Source organism: Apus apus, chromosome 25, assembly GCF_020740795.1.
Source record: "Apus apus isolate bApuApu2 chromosome 25, bApuApu2.pri.cur, whole genome shotgun sequence".
In the NCBI taxonomy this organism is placed as follows: domain Eukaryota; kingdom Metazoa; phylum Chordata; class Aves; order Apodiformes; family Apodidae; genus Apus; species Apus apus.
Genome location: NC_067306.1, coordinates 823,848 through 850,613, shown reverse-complemented (window position 1 = coordinate 850,613; position 26,766 = coordinate 823,848). Strand labels below are relative to the sequence as shown.

At 45.2% G+C, this 26,766-nt stretch overlaps 3 protein-coding genes across 3 annotated transcripts; all 3 read right to left on the bottom strand.

Annotated features, from left to right (window-relative positions):
* Window positions 1-315: 315 nt before the first annotated feature.
* Window positions 316-4,124, bottom strand: LOC127394359 (keratin, type I cytoskeletal 15-like). The gene is made up of 8 exons (XM_051640240.1): window positions 3,675-4,124; window positions 2,812-2,894; window positions 2,476-2,632; window positions 2,123-2,284; window positions 1,634-1,759; window positions 1,303-1,526; window positions 655-746; window positions 316-335 (listed from the first exon to the last, which is right to left on the bottom strand). The coding sequence occupies exons 1-8, from the start codon at window positions 4,122-4,124 to the stop codon at window positions 316-318; spliced, it is 1,314 nt and encodes a 437-aa protein (XP_051496200.1).
* Window positions 4,125-8,615: 4,491 nt separating this feature from the next.
* Window positions 8,616-11,667, bottom strand: LOC127394358 (keratin, type I cytoskeletal 15-like). Its single transcript, XM_051640239.1, has 7 exons — window positions 11,218-11,667; window positions 10,355-10,437; window positions 10,019-10,175; window positions 9,666-9,827; window positions 9,178-9,303; window positions 8,844-9,070; window positions 8,616-8,686 (listed from the first exon to the last, which is right to left on the bottom strand). Exons 1-7 carry the CDS (start codon window positions 11,665-11,667, stop codon window positions 8,626-8,628), a joined length of 1,266 nt encoding a protein of 421 aa, XP_051496199.1. The 3' UTR covers window positions 8,616-8,625.
* Window positions 11,668-13,967: 2,300 nt separating this feature from the next.
* Window positions 13,968-19,757, bottom strand: LOC127394345 (keratin, type I cytoskeletal 13-like). Its single transcript, XM_051640218.1, has 8 exons — window positions 19,053-19,757; window positions 18,235-18,317; window positions 17,629-17,785; window positions 16,814-16,975; window positions 16,333-16,458; window positions 15,888-16,114; window positions 14,742-15,103; window positions 13,968-14,308 (listed from the first exon to the last, which is right to left on the bottom strand). The coding sequence occupies exons 1-8, from the start codon at window positions 19,755-19,757 to the stop codon at window positions 14,283-14,285; spliced, it is 1,848 nt and encodes a 615-aa protein (XP_051496178.1). The 3' UTR covers window positions 13,968-14,282.
* Window positions 19,758-26,766: the final 7,009 nt, after the last annotated feature.

Here is a 26,766-nt window from a genome sequence, read left to right as displayed (position 1 = left end):
TTTAAATACAATATTAATATACCAAATAGGTTGTTGGACACGGTTTCCTTTGCATTGCAGAAAGTTTTATTAGATGCATTATCAGCTGAAAGTAGATAACCAGTTGCACGCAGAGAAGTGTAGGTAGATACAGTGATTGCAGGTGAACAATATAAAAAGGAAGCAGCAGATAATTTCAGGAGAGTGCTGGGAATTATTCATCCTGACTTTGTAAGCAACATTTGCAGAGCAACCTGGGCAGGCACACGGGGTTTGCTGTGGGTGTCACTGCGCTGCGGGCCGGGCTGCTCAGGGGTAGATCAGGGAGGATCGATCTTAACACACTCTTGATTGCCCTGTGGAATGAAGGAAGAAAGCATTACTCTGATGGGGAAATCAAGAGTCTCTTGCAGCACTGATCTTTCAGAAGTGCCCATTATTTAAACGTCCATTGGTGTTAGCAAAAGTGTGGGAAAGGGCTTAGCCTGTTTCTGTAACTGAAGCTGACACCTTGAAATTAAGAGATTTGACTGTGAATGGTTTAATCCCTGTTCAGTTGCAAATGTGAAAGTCATAACACAAGAAATAGTATTAACAGAAAAAGACATCAAACACAAAACATGTTAGTCACAGGGACAGGATAAAAGAGGATTCTCTTTGGAAGATGTTTCTTACCTGTCTTGTCACCAGATGAACCATGAGAGTAGGAAGTAGAAGAATAAGAGTGGGAGGTTAATCCCCCACCTTGGAGAGCTCCTTGAGATGTTCTGTGCAAGAAAAAGGGTTTTAATGAAGACAATGATAAATGCATTCATAGAGAGGCATGCTGTGATATAATATGCAGTGCATGTCACAGTTTGGCTTGGCCTGTGCCTTGCAAACTTTTCTTTATATATATTTTTTTATTTCCTTCCCTTCAGCTGTGTTTTCTTAGAAAGTTGTAGATTCATAAATAGAAAAAAAAAATTAAAAGTGTAATTCTTCTACTCTCACAGTCCAGCTGTGATTGCCCATCTGCTGACTGAAGGCAGTGTAGTACACTTCAGGTGTACATGGAGATTAATGAAATTCATTCTACACAAACAGGCAAAGAGGAACTGATTAATGCAAGTATTCAGGAGTTATGAGCTCTATGTTTCTCTCTGTGTTTGATGTGCTTATTACATTGATGATACAAACATTTCAATGCAAATGCTGACAAAAAAATCTGCTGCATTTAGATTTCAACTGTGAACTTGGAAAACATTCAAGTCCCCAAACAAGTCCCAATAGAGAAAAGATTGTCACTGAGATTATTCCGTTATTTGCAACCAGAATACATACATGTCCTGCTGTCCCTCCTGCAGCAGGGCCCGGTACTGAGCAATCTCCTGCTCCAGGCGGGTCTTGATGCCCAGGAGCATCTTGTACTCCTGGTTCTGACTCTCCATCTCACAGCGGATACTGGCCAGCTCCTCCTCCACAGAGTTAATCTGCCCTTGGATTTGTTGCAGCAGGAAGCCGTAGCGGGAATCCGTTTCTGCCAGAGAGTTCTCCAGAGAGGTTTTCTGGAAGTGGAAGTGCAGGAGCTCAGGGCCAGAGCTCTCGCCGTCCCTGCCCAAGGCGGGAGTTTGCCTCTGGGGGAGGGAAGGGCCCCAACCCCTGCCCCACGTACTGTGCTGAGCTGCGCCTGCAGTTCGATCTCCAGGTTCTGCATTTCACGTCTCAGTTCCGTGAGCTGGTGGCTGCTGGTCTGGATGTCCTGGCTGCTGGAGGTGACCTGGCGGTTGACTTCTTCAATCTGCAGGAGCCAAGCCCCAAACACACAGTTTGTGAGTGAGAAAATCCCGTGAGGATCAGGTGTGCTGACTGAGAGCTGAGATAGCCAGGCAGCCTGTCCCTCTCATCCCGACCTCATGGAGGACAGCCTAGTCATTGCTCCATGGATCCTGAAGTTCCACCCAGGTCTGTGTATCAGCCCTGGCCTGCTTCCCTTCTGCCACTGCAGTCATCCCGCAGCACTTCCTCCTTCCCATTCCCCAGCTGTGGAAGGGAGGTGCAGGTGAGCAGCCTTCCCCTTTCAGCCGAGGGCATTGCATGGCCAGTGCCAGGGTGTCTGGGCTTCCCCACAGAAGGAGACTCCGCTTGGCGCGTCACTACGTACCTTGACTTCGTACCACTGCTCCACCTCTCTGCGGTTCTTCTCAATGATCTGCTCGTATTCGTTTCTCAGGTCGTTCAGTACCTTTGTCAAGTCTTCTCCAGGGGCAGCATTGACCTCCACACTCACGTCGCCACCAGTTTGAGACTGCAGCATCCTGATCTCCTGCAGAGAGTCCCAAGAGAGAAACAAAGAGCAAGGTCATTTCTGGTGTGGGGACAGTGGGTAAAGCAACGTGAAGGCACAAAGGAATGACAGTCAGTGGACACAAGGCTGAGTTGACTGGATGTGTGTCTTTGGGAACCCTGAACAATCAAAGCACTATCTATGGTTTTACCTTTCTTTTTGGATCATACCTCATCATGGTTTTTCTTAAGAGCGATCAGCTCATCCTTCAGGGACTCTAGCTCCGATTCCAGTGAAGATCGAGTGCAAGTGAGCTCATCCAGAAGATTTCTCAAGCCATTAATATCAGCCTCCACAGTCTGACGGATGACCAGCTCATTCTCATACCTGCACCACAGAGAAGAGAGACAGAGAAATGGGGATATGAGATTATGATGGTCAATACCTAGCTCAGTATCCCAATAAAACATGAAGACTCAGTAACACCACTCTGGGAAGTGCTGCCTTGTCTGCTGTGGTTATGAGGAAGATTTGAAAGACATGTAAGGTTCACCAGAGGTACTCACTTCATTCTGAAGTCATCAGCAGTCATCTTGCTGTTATCGATGTCCAGAAGCAGTCTGTTATTGTCCACAGTGGCAGAAATGATCTGTAAAAGGGAAGGTGGAGAGGAGTCTTTTTGTGTTCAAGACACCTTGCACAATGTGAAAGAAGACCCAAAGCTTTGTGAGAGCTTTGTGGTGGCTCTTGGAATTGTGTCCTGCAGTAATGCTGGGGCCATAAGCTAATGTTCCAAATGTACTTGTCAAGAAAACTTTGGATAGCACAGTCATCCTCCCACATCCTTACTGTTTACTTCTTTTGCACTAGTTAGAGAAGGTTCTCCATGTGTCCCGAGGAACATGTTCAGCCCTTTTCCTGCAATGGGCTTTTTCCCAGTTGGTTTACTCTGTTTTCTTGATACCAGTGTAAGCTGATTGTGAGGGAAGGCCTTGGACCTTCCAGCTGGCACATGGAGGAGAGTGCAGAGACAAAGGGAGTTCAGCTCTCGCAGTCCAGGTGCTTTGGCTCTGCACTGCATCCAGCTGAAGTGAGTGGGAGCAGAGGGAAGGAATGAAAACCACATAAGCCTGGTTTGGAGCCACCTGGACAACGTGGGATTTCAGTTGCATGTGCCAGCATGATTGGGGCTGGTGGAGCACTCCTTGGTGCCTCAGCCCATGTCCCAGAGCACATCCCTTTCACTTGTGGGGTGGTGTGGGGCTTTGCTCACCCAAGAGACGGGAGGTTTCTGCCTGTGGTAGCACCAGCAAGGCCACTCAGTAGCTCCGTCCCAGCCCTCAGAGCCAGTGCCAGAGTGAAGGAGGACATCCTTGCAAGTGGGAGTAGTGCGTGGGAGACAGAGGCAAGCTATCTGGGGCTGCCCTACCTGGTTCTGGAGTTGTTCGATGGTCTGGTAGTAGGAGGTGTAGTCCTTGGAGACGCTGGGAGCTTGTTTCCTGTACCACTCCCGGATGTGGTGCTCCAGCTGAGCATTTTCTTCTTCCAGCTGTCGCACCTTGTCCAGGTACGCAGCCAGGCGGTCATTGAGGTTCTGCATGGTGACCTTCTCATTGCCACTCAGAAGGACATCCCCCCCGGCAACAAGGCCTCCTGCAAAGCCACCACCAAAGCCACCAGCAAGGCTGCCTGCGCTCATGCCCCCTCCGTAGCCCATGCTGCACGCTGCCCCACCGTAGCTTCCACCACCCACCACCGAGGAGGCGTAGCGCCTGCAGGAGACAGAGGAGCTCCTGCTGCCACTGCCGCCACCACAGACACCTCCACCTCCACCGCTCCTGAAGGAGGTACTGGAAGTTCTCTTGATGCTGCAGCTCATGGTGGAAGCAACCAGATGTCCAGCCCCAGACGCAAAGCCCCTGCACAGCTCGATAGAGCAAACCAGACTGCAGCCTGCTGGCCTGGCTGGTGGCTCTTTATAGCGTGCGGGGTGGGTGTCACCTGCCAGGCAGTCCAGCTTCCCATGAAGTTTCCCAGCCCCAGTGCTCATGCCAAAAATGATGTGCTAAGGGGAATTTCTTTTGGGGCTTGGGACAGCCCTCCCCACAGGTGTTGTGTTTGCATGCTGATTCACATAAAGCCTGCACTATAATTTCGGGTGGGTGGCTGTGTGTTAGATTTTGTTTCAGATACCATGCTGCTGGCTACTTAGTGAGTGAGACTCATTTTAGTAGTTCCTCTTTGTTCTTTGTAGCAATTTTTCATTCTGAAAACAGGTGATGAAAGCACCGTCTGGTTTTAATTTCTGAGTTGGTGAAATATGAACTCAGGTACCCTGTGCTTGAATTTTGTTGCATTTTGCCTCTGAAATGCCAGTAAAATTACACTCTAAGAATTTTGAGCCTTCCCTACAAAGAAGGCTCCGTGTGTGTACTGCCTCTCGGAGTGGTCAGTAGTGAATCTCAGTAGAATAACCTCTAAACAGGCAATGCCGTCTCTGTTTTCACCAAACTCTTGCTCTGTCCCTTCCAAGTAATAATCCCAAGTTTTGCACAGAGCAGTGGACACATAGTGATGTCATTTTAAAGTTGTGGTTTTAATTTTGTGCTAATTTCCAGTCACTCAAAGATAATTTAAACTGAAATAGATGTGTAGAATCTATAAGGCATCACTGACTCTGTCTTGGGAGAGGAGGGCTAAAGGATTCAGCTTTTCAACTTAGCAAAATGGAGGCTAAGGTGATTATCACCTTGCTCTCGAGGAAGGTGCTACCAGGGCTGTTTGAAACAAAGTACAATCCTGTTGACCACACAGGAAAGGGCATAATCTGGTTTTGAGTGTGTTTAGGCTGGAAACTAAGGACAGCTTTTTATCTATGGGAGGCGAAAGGGTCTGGAAAGTGCTTCCATTGCAGCATCTGTGGATGAAAAAGAGGGACAGTTTTGAGACTGACCTTGATCAACTGATGGTAGGGATTTTATCCTGTAGTAGTGTCAGCTGTGATGACCCTTTAGATCTCCCTTGCCTTCTACCTTTGGTCTCTCTAACAGTGCTGCACAATTGCAGTATTTCTGTAAGAGAACAGCATGTGATGAACCCTTCTTTGGAAATGAAATTTTGCCTTTACATCACTTCTGAAAAACAGAAATTTTAAGCCTGAAAGACAAGGGGCCTCTTTACGTGATAGTTAAACTCTGATGAGAATTCATCTCCCTTTGGAAGTAAAAAATTTCCACTTGATTGCACTGTTATTTTACTCCTTTACCATCCTGCTTCTGCACAACTTGCAGTTTTCTCTGCAAGCCGTGTAGCCACCAGGGATTATGAGAGCCACCAACGTTAGTATGGCATGGCTGACTGGAGAGTCACTGAAAGCCTTTTACCCGCTTTCTTGATACCCACATTTTCATAGACATGCTGAAGATAATGTAATACTTTGATCTTCATAATTATGATTGTTCTTTTATTGGTAGCTCTCTAATTACCTGCACGTCAGAACCAGTTGCTTTGCATATGTTACTGAGACTGAGTCATCATTATTAAAAAATAAAAATTATTTTCTCACAGGGTGTGATTCCTTACTCATGTTTTCCTCATTAGGTTGTTGAAATTCACCTTTCTTCTTCCCTATGAGATGTTTATTGCTGATTGGCATTAATGCCAGAGGTGTTGATTTTATACCTCCTTCTCATCTGTGTTGCATCATAACATGTAACCCAACAATTTCAAACATTTCCCAATGCTGTAATTTTATCCCATCAACAGGTACCTTTTCACTGTCTCTCTGTCCTACTCTTTTAATAGCTGAATCTACTCTCCTCACTGCTGTAGCTCCGTCACAAAAACTTTAGACTCTATTCTGTAACTCATGGTTATTTCCATGTCTCCTGTGCATTTTTGGTCCACCATCCTGTGGACACAGCCCTTTGGCCTGAGATGTCTCTTGTGAGGCAATTTGAACGTATGGGTTTACTTCACAAGCCAGAAGAGCCAGAGCTCTTAAAGTGCCATTAACATTCATAACCCTTGTGATGGCAGAAAAAGGTCAGGCATTTTCTATTGTAGAGGGTATAGAGGCTTCTCAGCTGTTTGAAGAGACTGTTAGAGCTTTGAAATCATGTCTTCCCCTGAAGACTTTTTGCTCACAATGCACCATATGAACCTCTGTAAATCAGAAACGTTTGTTTGAAGTTACGGAGTTTTGAAGCCTTCCCAAGTGCTGTTTGCCCACTGGTGAAGTTGGATGCAAAGCCACAGATACTCTCAGTTGGCAAAAGAACCCAAAGCAGTCAGTGGTTTTCTCAGAAGTTGTGATTCCATTACTGGGGATATGTCTTTAGTCACACAAGAGGGAGAGGACAACCTCAGAAAAAATTACTGGTAAGTAATTGCTCTACAGCAAATGAGTCAACTGTGGTCTTGGTAAGCAGATTGCTACACCCTGAGTTTCCCCAGAAACTCCAGCTGTTTATTCCCCATCACCCTGCAGCATCACTCACTGTGTGGTGCTTCAGTTTGTCCACAGGTGATTGGTTCCCACAGCACCAGATTCTGTTCTTACTTTTCTCTTATGTGGCTCCCTGGGAGGGATCCTTATACCTTGCCCATGTGTGGACCTACAGAGAATCCTAACAATGTGAGCTATTTGAATTCTACAGTCTAAGTTGTTATTCCATAGTCCTTCCTACCACTGAAAACGGAGAAGTTTATCAGTAATTCCCAAGAGAAATTAAGCTGTTCCAGGAGCGCCATCCTTGCCTCTTCGCTTTGCCTCTACCTGCTGGGGTGATGTATTCCACAAAGACCTCACACTCAGAGTAGTTGAGAAATGGGGAAAGACACGCAGCTCTGATGTTCCCTTGAGTTCTCTGGATGTAGAGGGCTGTATTTTGATCTTTCTGATACTTCTCTGTGCTTCTGGAAGATTAGAAGGAAGCAAAACAACCTTTCAGTGCTTATTTATATTCACCAACTGCAGTTCAAGTTTCCATAATCCTGCCTCAAAAAAGTATCTTCTGAAGCTGCTTTGGCTGTGTTAAGTACAGCTGGGATGTGAATGATTTCTGCCAGCCTTTGAGATGAAAGTCATGCTTGCATTGGCTTTGCATCCCTTTCTCTACTGTTAAGACCTGAAATGAGCTGGTTTTCCTTTGGAGAAGGGCTTTTGTTCATACAAATTCCTGATGTCAGACTGAAAAAAGCCAGTTTGGAAACTCAGCTTTTCAATGTGAATAGAAGGTGTCTCTTTGTGCACACAGGCTGCAGTTACCATGCAGTGATGGCAGAGCCAAGCCCCACGATTAGCCTCAACAGTACTTGTAAGCTGTTCATGAGAAAACCTTTTATGTCATTACCCTAAGAGAACATACCCTCAGTCTTAAACAAAACTGCAAATACCAGAGACCAGATTGGCTAGAAAAGGGAACAACAGGCACTTGTAACTGAATGAAATCTGGCTGCTTTTGTGACTCTGATCTACAGTTTTAGATTGAAAATGAGCTTTACTGGCATCTTCAGAAAGCAAAATATGTATAAATCAGCTGTTATAATTTAGTATTGCCCTCTCATCTCCAATTTTACTGCATATTTTATCTTCTTAAGGAGAAAAACCTGTATTTGGTTAGTTAGCTTGGTAAACACCTGCTTGGAGTTTGTTAAATTAAATTACCAGACACGTTTTTATTTGCATTGCAGAAGTAAAGTTTTATTAGAGGCAGAGTTATCAGCAGAATTTAACCCCTTTACCAATTGATAAAGACAAGTTGAGTAAGAGAAGCACTACAAAGTGAAAGAAGAGGTGTGGGGGCAGGTGCCCAGGCTCTCTGTCCTTCCAAGTTGTTTTGGCTCTGCCAGTGCTGCTGCAGGAGGGTTGGTACATGCTCAGTGTGTCCCAGTCGGAGGATACTGGTGTCACTGCTGTTGCTCCAGCACACTCCTGACTGTAAAGACAGAGCAAATAATTGCTTCAGGGGGAAATCTGGTCTTTCCTGCTAAACGGAATTCATACACCAAACATGTCAGCAAGAGAGCAGCTGGAGAAGCTCAGAGGCTCCAGGCATCTTCTCAGAACTCTTATTATTTTAACTCCAAAGAGCAAAGCATATCCCATCCTGTAAAGCTGATAATCTGTGTTTTATATTTAGCAGGAGGTTGGGGCAACACTTAGTATATTTTACTCCCTGATTCCTCCATGACAGAGTTAATGAGATTCTCTCACTCCTGGACTACTGGACCTGAGAATCGTGGACAGTAAAAAACACAACACAACACTTTTTTTCTGACAAAATATATTCTAGTCATTAAGACAGATGTAACCCACTTGTAAACATATCCTTACAAAGTGTTGTATTACCTGTCACATCATCACACTGGGAATGAGATTAGGAAGTAGAAGAGTATGCATGGGAGGATTTTCCACCTTGGAAAGCTCCTTGAGAGGCACTGTAAAAAAAGAGGAATTAATTCACAAAAAAATCCCTAAGCAGTAGACATTCAATCAAAAAGATGTTGATGTAGCTCCAGGGACAAGAGCTCCCTATTAGCAAGTGAATACACAAGGACTTATTTTTGTTAACTTGCTGTAATATGGAACACATACACAATGTCCTGGTGTCCCTCCTGCAGCAGGGCCCGGTACTGAGCGATCTCCTGCTCCAGGCGGGTCTTGATGCCCAGGAGCATCTTGTACTCCTGGTTCTGACTCTCCATCTCACAGCGGATACTGGCCAGCTCCTCCTCCACAGAGTTAATCTGCCCTTGGATTTGTTGCAGCAGGAAGCCGTAGCGGGAATCCGTTTCTGCCAGAGAGTTCTCCAGAGAGGTTTTCTGGAAGTGGAAGTGCAGGAGCTCAGGGCCAGAGCTCTCGCCGTCCCTGCCCAAGGCGGGAGTTTGCCTCTGGGGGAGGGAAGGGCCCCAACCCCTGCCCCACGTACTGTGCTGAGCTGCGCCTGCAGTTCGATCTCCAGGTTCTGCATTTCACGTCTCAGTTCCGTGAGCTGGTGGCTGCTGGTCTGGATGTCCTGGCTGCTGGAGGTGACCTGGCGGTTGACTTCTTCAATCTGCAGGAGCCAAGCCCCAAACACACAGTTTGTGAGTGAGAAAATCCCGTGAGGATCAGGTGTGCTGACTGAGAGCTGAGATAGCCAGGCAGCCTGTCCCTCTCATCCCGACCTCATGGAGGACAGCCTAGTCATTGCTCCATGGATCCTGAAGTTCCACCCAGGTCTGTGTATCAGCCCTGGCCTGCTTCCCTCTGCCACTGCAGTCATCCTGCAGCACTTCCTCCTTCCCATTCCCCAGCTGTGGAAGGGAGGTGCAGGTGAGCAGCCTCCCCCTTTCAGCCGAGGGCGTTGCATGGCCAGTGCCAGGGTGTCTGGGCTTCCCCACAGAAGGAGACTCCGCTTGGCGCGTCACTACGTACCTTGACTTCGTACCACTGCTCCACCTCTCTGCGGTTCTTCTCAATGATCTGCTCGTATTCGTTTCTCAGGTCGTTCAGTACCTTTGTCAAGTCTTCTCCAGGGGCAGCATTGACCTCCACACTCACGTCGCCACCAGTTTGAGACTGCAGCATCCTGATCTCCTGCAGAGAGTCCCAAGAGAGAAACAAAGAGCAAGGTCATTTCTGGTGTGGGGACAGTGGGTAAAGCAACGTGATGGCACAAAGGAATGACAGTCAGTGGACACAAGGCTGAGTTGACTGGATGTGTGTCTTTGGGAACCCTGAACAATCAAAGCACTATCTATGGTTTTACCTTTCTGTTTGGATCATACCTCATCATGGTTTTTCTTAAGAGCGATCAGCTCATCCTTCAGGGACTCTAGCTCCGATTCCAGTGAAGATCTAACCAGGGTCAAGTCATCCAGAAGATTTCTCAAGCCATTAATATCAGCCTCCACAGTCTGACGGATGACCAGCTCATTCTCATACCTGCACCACAGAGAAGAGAGACAGAGAAATGGGGATATGAGATTATGATGGTCAATACCTAGCTCAGTATCCCAATAAAACATGAAGACTCAGTAACACCACTCTGGGAAGTGCTGCCTTGTCTGCTGTGGTTATGAGGAAGATTTGAAAGACATGTAAGGTTCACCAGAGGTACTCACTTCATTCTGAAGTCATCAGCAGTCATCTTGCTGTTATCGATGTCCAGAAGCAGTCTGTTATTGTCCACAGTGGCAGAAATGATCTGTAAAAGGGAAGGTGGAGAGGAGTCTTTTTGTGTTCAAGACACCTTGCACAATGTGAAAGAAGACCCAAAGCTTTGTGAGAGCTTTGTGGTGGCTCTTGGAATTGTGTCCTGCAGTAATGCTGGGGCCATAAGCTAATGTTCCAAATGTACTTGTCAAGAAAACTTTGGATAGCACAGTCATCCTCCCACATCCTTACTGTTTACTTCTTTTGCACTAGTTAGAGAAGGTTCTCCATGTGTCCCGAGGAACATGTTCAGCCCTTTTCCTGCAATGGGCTTTTTCCCAGTTGGTTTACTCTGTTTTCTTGATACCAGTGTAAGCTGATTGTGAGGGAAGGCCTTGGACCTTCCAGCTGGCACATGGAGGAGAGTGCAGAGACAAAGGGAGTTCAGCTCTCGCAGTCCAGGTGCTTTGGCTCTGCACTGCATCCAGCTGAAGTGAGTGGGAGCAGAGGGAAGGAATGAAAACCACATAAGCCTGGTTTGGAGCCACCTGGACAACGTGGGATTTCAGTTGTATGTGCCAGCATGATTGGGGCTGGTGGAGCACTCCTTGGTGCCTCAGCCCATGTCCCAGAGCACATCCCTTTCACTTGTGGGGTGGTGTGGGGCTTTGCTCACCCAAGAGACGGGAGGTTTCTGCCTGTGGTAGCACCAGCAAGGCCACTCAGTAGCTCCGTCCCAGCCCTCAGAGCCAGTGCCAGAGTGAAGGAGGACATCCTTGCAAGTGGGAGTAGTGCGTGGGAGACAGAGGCAAGCTATCTGGGGCTGCCCTACCTGGTTCTGGAGTTGTTCGATGGTCTGGTAGTAGGAGGTGTAGTCCTTGGAGACGCTGGGAGCTTGTTTCCTGTACCACTCCCGGATGTGGTGCTCCAGCTGAGCATTTTCTTCTTCCAGCTGTCGCACCTTGTCCAGGTACGCAGCCAGGCGGTCATTGAGGTTCTGCATGGTGACCTTCTCATTGCCACTCAGAAGGACATCCCCCCCGGCAACAAGGCCTCCTGCAAAGCCACCACCAAAGCCACCAGCAAGGCTGCCTGCGCTCATGCCCCCTCCGTAGCCCATGCTGCACGCTGCCCCACCGTAGCTTCCACCACCCACCACCGAGGAGGCGTAGCGCCTGCAGGAGACAGAGGAGCTCCTGCTGCCACTGCCGCCACCACAGACACCTCCACCTCCACCGCTCCTGAAGGAGGTACTGGAAGTTCTCTTGATGCTGCAGCTCATGGTGGAAGCAACCAGATGTCCAGCCCCAGACGCAAAGCCCCTGCACAGCTCGATAGAGCAAACCAGACTGCAGCCTGCTGGCCTGGCTGGTGGCTCTTTATAGCGTGCGGGGTGGGTGTCACCTGCCAGGCAGTCCAGCTTCCCATGAAGTTTCCCAGCCCCAGTGCTCATGCCAAAAATGATGTGCTAAGGGAATTTTGTCTGAGGTACGAAACAGGCATTACCATCTCCTTCAAGTATGTCTGTGTTGATTCACACAAAACCTGCACTATAATTTTCTGTGGGTGGCTCTTTGTTGGCTGTATTGTTGGATAATATAATATCTCACTGCTTCTCTTCAACTGACAATGTATAACTAGGAATAGGTGTTCATGAAGATTCCACCTTGGCTGTCTGTCTCCTTCAGTCTTCTCTGTCATGAAACTCAGTATTTCAGCTCTTGCCTTCCTCCTGTGATGCCAAGTAGTGATCTGTAGGACCAGCAGCCTCCAAGGGACTCTTCAGTCCTTAATTTATTTGAAATTTACACTTGCTATTTAGAAATCTGTTTTTATTTACTGAAAGCAATTACTACATTTTTAAAAGGCATTTCCAGCTCTGTTATTGAATTGAACTTTACTCTGAATTTTTTACTCCCCTCGCTGCTTATATTGCGTTAGGTCCTGCTGGTATTTAACTTCTGAAAGTGTAGGGTGGTGATTGCATTCATTTTTCTTGTTGAACAAAACTGAATGATGGCCACAGAAGTAGTATTTTGCAAGGGAAAATATATTAAATATTTTCATATCAAACAAACTTTATTTTAGCTGTTTTAAATGGACTCAGAGGAAATTAAGAGGAGAAATGTTCAATATTTCACATCTTCAAAATAATATTAAAACCAGCTATTTCTCAGCATTTGTCCTTGAGTTGTATAATGCAGTAAAAAATAAATTTGATTAAATGGTACTGGGCCAAAGATTAGATCTGAAATGTTATAATAATTACCTGAATTTGTTGCAAGGAGTTTGCCAATGATGAGAGAAAATCTTGCAACAAAAAATACAGAGTAAGGAACAGTTGTGTATTTTTTTCCACTGCGTCTGCAATATGGGATGTTCAGTGAGTTCTTTTTTCCATCTTTACTGATCAGCCATGAAACTGAGAAAAGCCTTGAAGAGAAACAAAGGTTTCCAGCTCCTACAGAAGAGTCATTTGTCTTGTGCAAGCTAAGCACAAGGAGCTGGTGAAACCTGCTGGGAATCACACCCTCTAGGATACTATCCAGTGCACATGCAAAAGTCTTTTCTATACCTTTTCCACCATTTCCTGAATCTTTTCCAGCTCTCTCATGTTATTTGTGAGACAAGGTCACCGAAGTCACAGCACTGAAATTGCAGCCCAGGGTATCCGTGTGCCCTAGACTGATATAGTGGAATTAATGACGTTCTTTGATCTTCTGTATATTGAACAGAGAATCATCTCTGTGGCCACAACCTTCCAGGGGACCCAGCCTTGTGCCTCGAGCTGTTTTATCTTTAATCCGTGGTGCCATCTCCTCTTGCACACAAACTACATTTTCTTGGGCAGATTATTCACCACTAGAGGCCACTTCCTGAGCACAGCCCTGTGCCAGCACCCGAGCCTGCAAGTCCATGTGCAGCTGGAATGCACCCTTCCTGGGTGCTGCCTCGGGGTCCTTTGACCCAGGATACTCTCCCTGCCTTTGGAGCTCAGGCTTTTTTTAATACTAGCATCTCTATACACATACATTGCTGTTGGCATTAACATTTTATAGAGGAGAACTTTGTAAGGATCCTGTGAATTATATTTCCTTTTAACTTCTTTTTCTTGTCTGTTCAAAACCTGATCCCTAGTCTGTGCATTTCCAGTTTAAACTGATGAATATCAGTTAAGATTTTGTGAGTCACAAATGGAAACTTTCATTTTACAATCATGACTCTGTAGTAATTTGTGTTTCTTTGTGTCGGGCCTGGGTGGGCACTTAATTGATGCCAACTTCATTAGTGTTCATGTAGTGCTGTGATGCTGCACTCTGCTCCAGGCTGAAATTCAGCTGCTATCAGCTCTCAGAGCTCAGCTCCACAAGAGCATCTGGCATGTTATAAAAAACAACAGCACAGTCCAGGATGCTCCACAGCCCTGTATGCTCAGAAGTTGTGCCTTAACTCTAAATTTGACTATCAGCCGTTTTATGTATCATGGGCTTTTCTGCCTGGGGACATGTGTTGGCAGGGCTTTGTGTTTTCTTTTTAAGTGTGTACACCTACAGAATGGAAGAAAACCAACAGACAGGATCCTTGTTGCATCAGACAGAAATGAAGTTTTATTAGCAACCTTTTCCTGGTACAGAATGACCCAAGTGACAAAAAGGTTGAATCTGCAAAGCAAGTAGCTCAGGTGCCAGTGACTGAAGCCACCAGGCTTTGGGGCAGAGGTGCACAGGGCAGGGGTTCCATCTGAGAGCTCTGACAGGCCTTTTGGGTCAATGGCATCAGCGAGGCTGAGGAACTGTTAAGAGCATCTGTCTTTTCTTGGCAGCATGGGGAATGTAGAGGATTTGGGCCAATTTCTTTTTGAAAGGTCTTGTGCTGTAGGATCCTCAATGTATGTCCTTAGTCAAATGATTTTCTTCCATACCCTGTGCAAAAACAAAGCAAGCATTCATTTCCTCAGTACCAGCACTCAATCTCTGAGGCACCAGCATTAGCAGACAGAAAAGATAATGTCGTAAGTGACCATGGGCATTCCAAAAGCATGCAGGAAAACTTGAGCTGGTACAAAAGCACTGGGAGTTCTGCAAAGAATGGGAAAGGTGAAAAAACAGCAGAGGGTTTAACCACATGATTAGCTGATGGTACCCATGAAACTGAATAGAAATTGTGTTTTTTTTAAGCCGAGTTGATCCTTTGCACACAAGTAGGAAAGAATTTTTAATAAAAGTAAATCTAACACTTTCCAGAAACTTTAGTTTATCCTTGGGATTGTTTAGCTCCAGAAGAGTATGTGGATGTAGTGTATAAATTAGCAAGGGTGGGGCTGAGAGAACATTGTGTCCATACAGCAATTCTCACCTTGGCTTTCACCACCGCTCCTGCAGGACTGAGACTGGGAAGATGAAGAGTAGGAGTGGGAACTGCTGATGCCTCCTGAGGTCCTTCCTCCTCCTCCAATACTACTGCATCCACCACCACTTCCCCCTCCCATTCCTCCTCCGCTACTTCCTCCTCCCATTCCTCCTCCGCTACTTCCTCCTCCCATTCCTCCTCCCATTCCTCCTCCCATTCCTCCTCCCATTCCACTGCCAGAGGAAATACTACCACCTCCATATCCACCACTCATGCTACCACCTCCTCCTCTTCCTCCTCCAGAGGAATAGCCACCACCTCCCATTCTACCACCTCCCATGCCTCCTCCTATTCCTCCTCCTGGGATTCTGCAAAGAGAGAGAAAGGAAAAATAAAGTTAATCAAATGCATTTTTTATCTCAGAAGGAAATCTATCTACAGAAGCTGCATGGGAGCCTGCACTGCTCTTGTCTGTACTATTTAGAACCTAGCACAGATCAGCGTGACAACGGATGCAGAGCCAAAACTCAGCCTCCCTTTCAATTTCAGCTTGAATGCATTCAGTGGGAAATTTGCTTTTCCCAAATTCTGCTCAGATGTTTCTTGCAAGATTTAGCATTGCTGCTTTATCAGTGTGCAGTGTCACTGTGCTCCAAACTGGAGAGGCAGAAAATGAAGCTTTAGCTGTTCTTGCAGCTAAAGAAAGAACCACTTACAAGGCAGGACCAAGCTCAGTGCTAAAGGGAAACCAAAGTAGCTTAAAATTTCAGAGAATTGTACACTGAGGCTTTTATGAAGGTTTGGATAACTATGGTCATTTTTCTGTTTACAGTCATTTCCAAGGTGATTTCTCTCCATTCAGTTCCTGGTCTTTTCAGGAACCAGGGTCATGGTAGGGCTCTGGTCCTGGGTATCCCTGTCCAGCTCCAAAAGAGGTAGTTTAGAATTTTTCCTCATGTGATTTGTATACTGAACTGGTTTGCCAAGAAATGAGTAGCACCTCAAACCTGGGAGGCAACTGCTCTAGACAGCTGAATTATCCTCAGTTCAGTCCAAAATTTGTTTGGCAAATCTAGACTGTTATTTCCTGTCCTTGTGACTAATGCAGCAGCCCTGGGCTCCACAGAGCTGTTCTTTCAGCAGTTTACATACACAAGGTCCTGCTGTCCCTCCTCCAGCAGGGCCCGGTACTGAGCGATCTCCTGCTCCAGGCGGGTCTTGATGCCCAGGAGCATCTTGTATTCCTCATTCTGACTCTCCATCTCGCAGCGGATACTGGCCAGCTCCTCCTCCAAGGGGCCAATCATGGCCTGGATCTGCTGCAGCTGCATGTTATAGCGACGCTCCGTGTCCTCCAGGTTGGATTGCAAAGAGTCTACCTGCAAATGGAAAACAAAATACAGTGTTTATGAAAATATGGTGAGTTTAACTAATTTTTGTGGGAAAACTGGAGATCTTCACAAACCAGGAAAGAGCATATCTTTGCAGATAAGTAATCTAGTATCCCATTCTTAACGGAGGATTTCTGGGTGTATCCATTCTAGTGGCACACACAGCCTCTGTGTCTGGTGAAGCAGAGGCAGATACCTTTACTTACCATACTGATTTGTGACTGCAGCTCAATTTCCAGGCTTTGATATTCACGTCTCAGCTCAGAGATCTGTTGGTTGCTTGATTGTATCTCCTGGCCGCTTGAGTGGACTTGTTGATTAACTTCTTCCATCTGAAGAAATTCACATACAAAATTGAGGCATTTTGGATAATAAGAAAACATTATGAGGTTATCGTAAAAGCCTGGAGAATGCAGTTCGTAAGAATGAGGGAAGATGTCGTGACTGAATTCCCCACATGCCACTCTAACTCCCTGAGGAATTCACCTTGCCACTGCAGGTCCGTTTCTACAGGCTTTACCACATACCCTTAATACTCCAGGACTGACCTGTTACTCTAAACTGCTTGAAGTCATTTAAAGTGAATGTCCCTTCAATAATACTTGGTAAGTTCACTTCCCTCTGCTGGATGTAAATAGGTCCAGTTCTTTGTGAAAGATTTAGTAACCAAAACCTCCAGTGCTTTACCTTGGTTTCATACCAGCTTTCCACCTCTCTCCGGTTGTTCTCAATAAGCCGTTCATATTCAACACGCATTTCATTTAATTTTTCCATCAAGTTAATGCCAGGAGTAGCATTGACCTCCACACTGACATCACCACTAGATTGTGATTGCAGTCCTTTCATTTCCTGAAAAAAAAAAAAACACCACAAAAAATCCCACCAGGTTCTGAAAGGGTAAAGGTGAAGAGAAATGTCATCACTTCAAATACAGGCAAAGAGAGGGACACAAATCTTCACACAGCCCAGTTGCTCCTGCAAAGGTGCCCTCATCTCACCTTGTCATGAGAGGGAATAATTCTGCCATTCCTAAAGCAAACCTTGCAGTGACCAGTAGCCAGGCACCACACACACATTGACCCTGACATTTTCTCCTTGAGGTCATAAGGAATTTGATGCACCTTGCTCTTTGTGAAAATCCTTTTATGGATTTTTTTTATCCATGAGAAAAATAGTTGCAGGTAGTATAAATATTTTCTTTTGAGTCCTCCATATATTCTATCCAATTTTCCTTCCATGAGTTCATCAACAAAACCATGCATTGGACTGAAAGCCATGCATTTCACTGGTCTCTTTCTGCTACATGTTGACTTAGCTGTGTTTTTACATCAGCTGCAGCAGTGATGGATGCTACATACCCCTAAAAATAAAGCCAGATGGTATCATGAGATGATGAAAGCCAGTGGCCAAAATCTGGTTACTGTTAGTGGAAGAAATCCCCATGAAATTCTCTGAGTGTTGAGTTTTTGTTAGTTATTATTTTAAAGTATGGAGAAACTTACTTCTTCGTGGTTCTTCCTGAGATAGATCAATTCCTCTTTTAGAGATTCAAACTGTGTCTCCAAGTCAGATTTGGACAGAGTCAGTTGATCCAAAAGTGGACGTAATCCATTAATATCACTTGCCACACTCTGGTGGAGAGTGTATTCAGTTTCATACCTGAATGACAGACAGGAAAGGTGGTACAAGTGCTGCCAGACTTTTGTCATCCTGATTGTGACCAGTTCCCATCAGTACATTTTTGGTCTTTAATCCCATCACTTAATTCTTAAAAGAAGGGACCTAATTTTCTTTCCATCTCAAATAGGTTTGTTTAAGTAGAATTTATCTCTGTGACATTTATATGCTGAGGAGTACTCTTACAGCTCTACACGCAAGGGTGGAGAAACTGAAAATGTACTACTTTAAATAGCACACTTCAGTAACTTGCCTGGAGAAAAATAACAGTGAAAGGCTAACAAAGTCTTTTTCAGAATGCTTTTCCCAACGGTTTTATATTCTGTCATTGAGCCAGGAGGCTGCAGCATCTATGAAGAAAAACTGGCAAGATGAACTCATGGAGGGTGAAGGGAGGCAAGATGGACTGAGATGGGAAGGGGAAGACTCACTTCAATCTGAAGTCATCCACAGTCATTCTGGTGTTGTCAATGTCAAGGAGGATCTTGTTCAGTTCCACGTTTGCACCAACAATCTGAAAGGGAGAGGGCAGATCTTATTTGCTCAGATGTCTTTTCAGTCCAACATGCAGGCAGAGGGAAGAGATCCCTGTGCAGAAACACCTTTCAGAACAGCTCTGTGGTCATGTCAAGCCTAACTAGTCCTGCAGGAGCTAGAGAGGAGAGTTTATTGTCCAGCTAAAAGAAAGTGTCTTTGCTATGAATTTTGGTTTACAAATATCCATTAAAAACATAATACTTTTTGGAAAGAATAACAAAATAATCTCCGCATGTTCCAGAAACAGTGAGAGAACATAACTACCATTGCATTTGGCAGCAACCATAATCCTCTAGGAGATATGGAGCTATTAAATTGTTGATGGTTGGAATGAGACTAAATGCATGCTGGCTCCTCCTCTGTACTCACAAAAAGATGTAGTTAGTGTGGCCACCAGCAGCACAACACAAGTAAGCAGTAATTACATCTCCTGTGGAAGAGAGCATGGAACAAACAAGAGCACGGAGCACTGGACAGGTCCCCCAGGGGGTGCACCAGTAAAGATGTGCCATTGACCTGTGCCACAGGCAGGTGTGCCCCAGCACACACGTGGCCCACAGCAGAGAAGAGCTGGCCAGGCTGTGTCACCTCCTGCCTGTGTCCTGGCTACAGCAAAGGAGAGGACGTGTTGCCCCAAAGAGGGGAGCGTTGCTGCAGGAGGGAATGCCCTTCAAATGAGAATCTGTTCAGATTTAAGTAAATCACATCATACCTGGTTCTGCAGCTCTTCAATTGTTCTGTAATAATGGCTGTAGTCTCTGGTACCAGTGGGACCTTGATTTTTATACCACTCCCTGATCAGGTGTTCAAGGTGAGAATTTTCCTCCTCCAAGTGTCGGACTTTATCCAAGTATGAAGCCAGGCGATCATTAAGGTTCTGCATGGTCAGCTTTTCATTTGTGGAGAGCAAGCCACCATCTTCACCAAACCCCATTCCACCAAAACCACCTCCACCATAGCCACCACCACCAAAGCTGCCACCACCAAAGCCACCACTACCCCCAAAGCCACTAAATCCACTGTATCCACCACTGCCAAAACTACCTCCACCCATGCCAGCTCCATAACCACATCCCATTCCCCCAAAACCACCCCCACCTGATCCAAATCCTCCTCCCATACTTCCACAGCTCATTCCTCCTCCATAACTCCCACCACTCATCCTCCCACCGAAGCTACTGTGGCTAATCCTTCCACAGCTGCCGCTGCTAAAGCCCCCTCCATAGCTGCTCCTGGAAGCTCCTCCACCAAAGCTTCTCCCAGAAAAGCCTCCACTTCCCCCAGAAGAGGTGTATTTTCTGGTGGACACTGAGGAATATCCACCAGACTTCCGTACTCCAGAGCTGCCACCCCCTCCACCACCACCCCCACTGCTAATTCTAATGGTGCTAGATGAAGACTTAGTGCCACAGCTCATAGTGACAGCAGGTGAGAGTCTAACCGCAATCCCAAATTTAGGTGCACAGCCTGATAAGATTCAGGACTGTACATTTTCATCCCCAGCTCTCTCTATTTATACTTCTGACTGTGGGTGTCACCATCAGGGAGTTTCCTTCTCCCAGGGCATTTACCAATCTTGTTGTTTGTGCCAAGAATAATTTGCTGAACAATATTTTTGTGCTGTTATCTCAGGCAATCTAGCCCATTGGTGGGTTTGTGGTGTTTGCTTAAGACCGAACCTTTCATTTCTTCTGGGTGGCAGGCTGGCCATTTAGCTTTTTCTGGAATGGGATCTTCTGCCTCGTGCAGCCTGGAGCTGCTTTACGGTGGAAAAGTCACTTTGCACAGGATCTTGTTGAAATCATATATACCTGATGGAGCTCTACAGAGAAATTTTGTGCTCAGTTCCTCCCTAAAAGAAAAAAGATAAATCCCAAATCTCTCATGTTAGGCTGTGCATTTATTTCTTCAATTATGAATCTGCTTTCTTTGCTAAGGTTTCTGTAGCTGCTGTTACCAGACTGTTATTCTGTTTTGCTCTTTCATATTTTGTGAATTTAAGATCTTCTACAGTGCTGATGTCTTCTTGCTAAAAGTAACAGTGCAAGAGTTTTATTAAAATACTGTATTGTGTGTCTGTTTAGATTGTCCAACTTGTGTATCCCTGCCATCACTCAGAGAGTATCTTTATTTATATGAGAAGTCTGTTTCAAGCAAAAAATCCTTCCTTTGTGAAGGAGGTGATAGGACAGCACACTAGACTGTGAAGTCTGGATTTTTTTTCACCTAAGAGCTGTTAATCTAAAATAATAGGAAGATTAAGGATACTTTATTTGTGTTACAAAGTCAATTGTAGCACAATTAGAAGCTGTAGTATTGCAGACAATGACCTATAATCTACCTTTCCTTGTTTAATATAAAGCTGCTCATTCTCTCTGTTATTACTGTGCCATATATCACAGGTGATAGAGTAATTAAATATACAGCTCTTAATGCAGAGATCCTTGAAAATCTAGAGTCGTATCCTGGGAGAAAAGCTGAAAGGCTTTTTACACAAATCAGTTGAAATTAGACTGTTAAGACCACAAAAGAAAAATTAGTAAGTGTGTTTGGGCCAGCAGCGCCAGCTGAGCCTGATTCCACCTGTCACCTACAAAACCACACTTACGTTTTTATGTGTTGTCTTTGTCCTCACTCAAAACTCAATATTCTTGTTCAAATGCAGAATCTCATTTCCTCAGCATCCACTTAGCTCAGCTCTTGCACTGCCAGCTTTTATGAGAAATGTACATCTTATTTTTGACACAGGAGAGATTCCCTTCATGCAGACAGCAAGTCCTGCTGCTTCACTGCAAAAAGAGCAAAGCTGTCATCATTTGGGGTCTTGCTGCAGATGGACCCCAGCAAGTTGCTGGGGTCTGTTGCCTTGGATGAAGGTGTGCAGTTCTGCAGTGAGAGTTCTGTGCTGTTACTGAAATGTCTTCATTGCCCTTCCTCCTCTCAGACTGGTTACTGATCCTCTAATGCCTCTAGGGTATCTGTGAAATTTAGCAATCTCCCCCTAAACCTCCGGTGCAGGGAATGAAGAAGGGCACACCAAGGAACTTTCTTGTTGTCTGCTGCCCTTTCCTCAGCATCACCACCAAGGCCTCTGGTAGGTGACAATGCAGTGCAGGCCTTGCCTCCCAAAGGTGACTTTGTTTTGCAAGCTGATTGTGTGTTGCTGCTGGTTCTCACACTGCTGCCAGTCTCCATGGGTATGATCCTTTTACAAACTGTATTTCTGCCTCTTCGTTTATGGTCTTTTCTACATGAAATTAAGGATTATTCAACATTTTCTGATAGAATCCATTGTCCTGTCCTTTGCACTGTGCTTTTGCCAGCATTGCTTTATTGGTGCTTATGCAATCCCTTTCAAAAGCTCTCTGATTTTATCTCACTTTTTGATATACTCCATGGTTAGAAGATGATGAAAGATTTCAAGTAGCTTGACGATGTGGTAATTTCTCCTTGGTTCACAGCTGGAGGATGGTAGTGGCACCTCAGCAGCATAAACAGTTTCTGGGCTTTGGCCTGTCCTCCTGTTGGTGCTGAAAGATGTAGTTTACTATATGCAAAATGTTTTTTTTCTTTTTAGTGTTGTTTTGCCTTTCTAAGCTTACTTAAAGAGCCTTCACAAATTTTCATTTTCTGGTGCTTTCCACTGAAGTATGATAAGGATGATGTAAAGTTTATAATTTAAGGAATTACCTAAAAGGAACCTGCCATTTTAGGACCTTTTCTCATCTCTTTCCTATCTGTGATGCATAGTTTGAACATTAATGTCTGTGTGTTGACAGAGCTGCACAGATCAGAGCAGAGCAAGGAGATCCCACCACAGCTTCCAGCACTGCTCACCCTGCAGAGCAGCTGGATGTTTTCACACGGTGACACCTTCTTGTTAAGCTCAGCACACACCACATTTCAAGTGCAGCTGACATTCTTTCACTCTCTTGCTCTGTTATTGTTTTCCTTTTAATCAGGCCTCTGTGATAGCAATCAGAGAAGCAATGCCTGGCATGAGAATCAAGACAAACTGTGAGCAGTTCATGCTGCTGAATCGCTGAGCAAAAGTGGGAGACTTTTACAACAGGCTGGAGCTGCTGCTTTCAGAAAAGGCAGTGAGAAAATGTATTCTCACTCTTGGGGCTGTGCACTGAAAAATAAGACATTTCCCTTTCAATCAAAATCATTCTGATGCCATGCCTCAGGCAAGTGCCAGAGTTTATGCTTTTGGTCTATTTAATAACATTTTTGCATTGCTCTTACCAGAAATTTCTGTGAGAAAGAGGATTCTCCTAGGAGTCTGTGCTTGCTGTTCATTCCTATTGCATCTAATAATGTTCTACCGCAGTAATTTCCAAAGGAGTTTAGATTAGATTTATCAAGGCAGCAGGGAGCTTCCCCTCAAAGTTTAAAATCTCTGACACTCTCATAGTGCACTGTTGTGCAGGATGACTTTGTGCAGGTGAGCTTATGGAAGAAATGCCTGTTGCTCAGATCCTGAACATGTACATGGGCTTTTTGGCAGTTGGATGTAGCAGCCCTGGGTCAGGGCTTTTGTACCCTCCAGCTTCTTACTCAAGAAGTAAGATTTAGTGAATATAATAATTCAGGTTGGTTAAATACCTACTGACCCAGGATCTGGGAATCAGAGCTTTGGAATTCAGCCAAAGTGCAGCTAAATCCTGTCTGTGACTGCTGCCTTTGGGGACCTGGCCCCTGCTTGGTTGGCCACACAAAATCTTTATTATAAAAAATCTCCAACACTTTAGGCAATGGCTGCCTGAGCAACCTGTGTTACCCTTGATAAAAGTGAAGAAAAACCACAGAAACCATTCACGCTGAGATGGGCTCTAGGGAGATTTGCTGGTTCCTTCCTCCCCCCAACACGCCAGTGAGATGGCAAACTGCTCTACTGATTGTGTAGCCTGTGAGTATAGCCTGGGTAGCATTTGAAAATTAATTGGGCTGACAATTAATGCTAAACAAAAAAGAGAGCAGGAGAAGAAAGACACAGACAGTTTTGAAATTACATCTCTGCCTTCAAATGGACAAATGGATTTCTCTGGGAATACTGAAGCCAAACAGGAGTGTGTGTACACATTTATTTTTGCCTAAGGCTGTTCTGAAGGTCTTGTTCCAACAGGCACCACAATATTCTTCTCAGAGCACTAGCAGGAACACTAGATAAGTATCCGAATTGCAACATTTTATGCTTATAAAATTAAAGCTTATTAGGCTGGTTAATGCCTAACCAACTGCATGCAAACAGAAAGTGCAGGGTTCTCCTCACAACTCTTGATATCACTGAAGTTCCACTTCAAGCCCTAAGCTTTGACACCTGACACTACAATATTTGTATTTCTTACTCCTGCTTTCCAGTTTTGGGTTTCTAGCTCTGTTCCTCCACATTATTTTTTTCCATCATTATTATTATTACAAGTCTGTTCTCTCAGTGAGCAGGTGCCAGTGATAACCTAGATGCAGATTTTGTAGGTACAAAATGAAAAAACAAGGAAAGAATGCTTAAACTGGTGCTTTATCCCAGGGTATGGTAAGAAACCATCTAAATCCAGGCTTCTTATTGTCTGTAATGAGCACTAATGCCATGATTAAGTAGGCATTTTTTTAAGTTTGGTGGTGGTTTGGATTTATTTTGTCACATACTATAACATGTAGCAAATTTAATGATGAAGCCTATTTCCATTATAGATGCCAACTGATTCTGTGCAAGGAACATGGTGAGAACACCTGGTAAAGAAAGGCAGAGATTGTAGGTAAGGGAGAAGACAGGACAGTCAATGCTGAGTATTAAATGTAGTAATAATAATGTTATATTATTTATCATAATTGTTCAAAATTTTTACTTATTTCTGCCTGTGATTCTAACAGAGCAGTGTGAGCACTGAAAGCAGCAGCAGAGCTGCTCAGCACAGGACAACACTCCGTGTCCTCCTGCCTGCTGCGTGTCCCATGGGGCTCGTCCCTCCCACACAGCCCTGAGCTGCCATATTGCCCTGGGGTTTCTCCTTCCCACACTTCCGCCTCTCCAAGTTTCATTCTGCTTTGCTCTCACAGGGACTTGTTTCCGTGGAATTTCTTCTGCAAGGTTATATGCATAGGTGCTGGATCTTTAGACCACTGGCAGTAAAAATACTAAAAGTAAGTTGTATTTTTTGAAAGAAGGACAGGGATCAAGGGGTCTCAGTAGTCCTCAGAACTGCCAGGATGGTGCAGAGCAGCAGGCTCCAGCATAGCCAGGCTTCTCCTCCAACAAAGGGTATCTGACCTCCTTCACAGCCTCCTGGGTGTTGCTGTCAGGGCAGAGGTCATGTGCTGGCCTGTAAATCCCTCTAGAAAAGCCAGGAAGCAGGCACCCAGCAGAAACATTTCTGGGGTTCACTTGGCAGGGTCATTAAGGAAATATGAGAAGCAGGGCTCCTGTGTTGGGAGTCTTCTTTAATTTGGGCTGTTAGCTTAGTATCCTGAACAGACAGGTCTAAGAAAGCAAGAGTGTCAAAGTAGCAGAGCAATCAGAGGAGGCAGGTTGAGGGGACAGCTGCTGATGTGGAGACAAGTGTGCTTTGATGCTGCCAGGGTTTCAAAAACGAAGTAGGTGATTTTGCAGCAGGAGGGAGGTGGGTGTCCCTGAAAACATTATCAACACTAGCAAGTCAGGTCAGGAACATCAGTGTGTGTTTAGACATAAAGCAGTTCCTCTTGGACATCAGCCAGTTCCTCGGACCCCCATAAAGACACTGGTCAGAAAAAAAAAATATCTAAAGTTTTTTCTCTTCAAATACTAATCCCATTGGCTGAGAGCCTGGCATGAGGCAATGCAGTGAATCACTGGCACAGATCTGCCGAGCACTTGGGCATTCAGGATTCCAGTTCCCACAGTCTCCCACTCACTCTGTGTTTCTCAACCTTCTCCTGTGGGTGATGCCTTCTTCAGAGTGGAGAAAACAGGACTCCGGAGTGTAAAACAAGGGACAACAAGAGCAGCGCTCCCACCTGGTTCCCTTTGTGTTGAAGCCGAGTCTAGAAATGCAAAGGATACAGAGGGCATTAGGGCACAGGTGTCATGCTGACCCTGCTGAGTTATTTTCAAGTGAAATTCCTTCCAGCAGTTCAGCCCACAGTTCTGCTCACACCAACCCCACACCTCCATCAGCCTCAGCAGAAATGAGCAGCACTGGGAGGACAGACCAGGAGAGTGGGCAGGGCAAGCCCTCCCACAGCAGAGAGGAGGGAAAGCTGCCATCATGGAAACCAAGAGTTCAGCCTCTGTCTTTTAGGGCATCTGCAGTCTTGTTACTGCGAGCAGTCCCTCTGCTCTTAGGCAACCCTTAGAGTTGCTTTCGGAATCTTTTCTCTTGGATATAAATTTTCTCTATCAACCTACCACTGGATTTTGACAAATCATGTCCTAAATAGCACTAATTTACCAGTCTGCTTTGCAGAATGTGTGCCTGCCCATACCTAGAGGTGAGAAATGCCCTGAAGCGAAAATACATTGACGAGGCCAGGAGCTGCACAGCCACCAGGCAGCAGGGCCTAACCCCCCCAGAAGAGGGTTCTGATCCATGAAACTTGCCTGTGGATTCCTCCTTCTGTAAGACCATATGGCTCATACTCCAGCTTTATGAATTTATTTACAGCACAGATAACTGCTGCCACAGAGTAGGGATATCCTGTTACTGAACTTGTACCCACTCGTTATCCAATGTCTTCCCAAACATGGAGCACTCAAAATGTGCTCATCTTTGATAATTAATTGCACATGATTCAAATTCTGTTCAGGGGTGTTTTGGCACTGGGAGCTGAGAATTTCCATCTTTGAATTCCATGAGAAAAGTTTCATTATGCATTTTAGTGACCACCTAAGAAAACTTTTCAAGAGGCTTTCTAGGGAATAGTCAGTTCCTTAAACTCACCCTCCCTGACAGAAGTCAAGAGCAGAAAAGAGAAGGGGTTTTGACTTAGTTTTCCCATTGAAGGGACCACCAGAACATTGTACCTGTTCTGTATTCTTCAAAGTTTGTCTCAGTCTCAAATGGACAATATGCTGCTGCAAACTTTTGGGGTTTCTGCATAATCTGAGATGTTGTTGTGTATTCCACAGGTAGGGCTTGATATTTGTAACTGATTCAAACAAAAATGTCCACTAAAGGAAGTTGCTCTGAGACGTGGCTTTCAGGTTGCATCAGAGAGAAGCAAAGGTTTATTAGCATTTTTTTAGTAGGTTGTTTTCCCACAAGAATACCAATCACGGTAGAGATTAACTCAGGTAACAGTGATTAGGCACAGAAATTCAGATGGAAGCAGCAGGCAGGCCATCCAGAGAGCTCTGGTGAGCCCTACAGGGACAGCGTTGAGTAGCTTGGCCAAGGGTTTGCTCTGGCTCGAGCAGCACCTGATGCACTGGGGATGGGCTTGGTCCA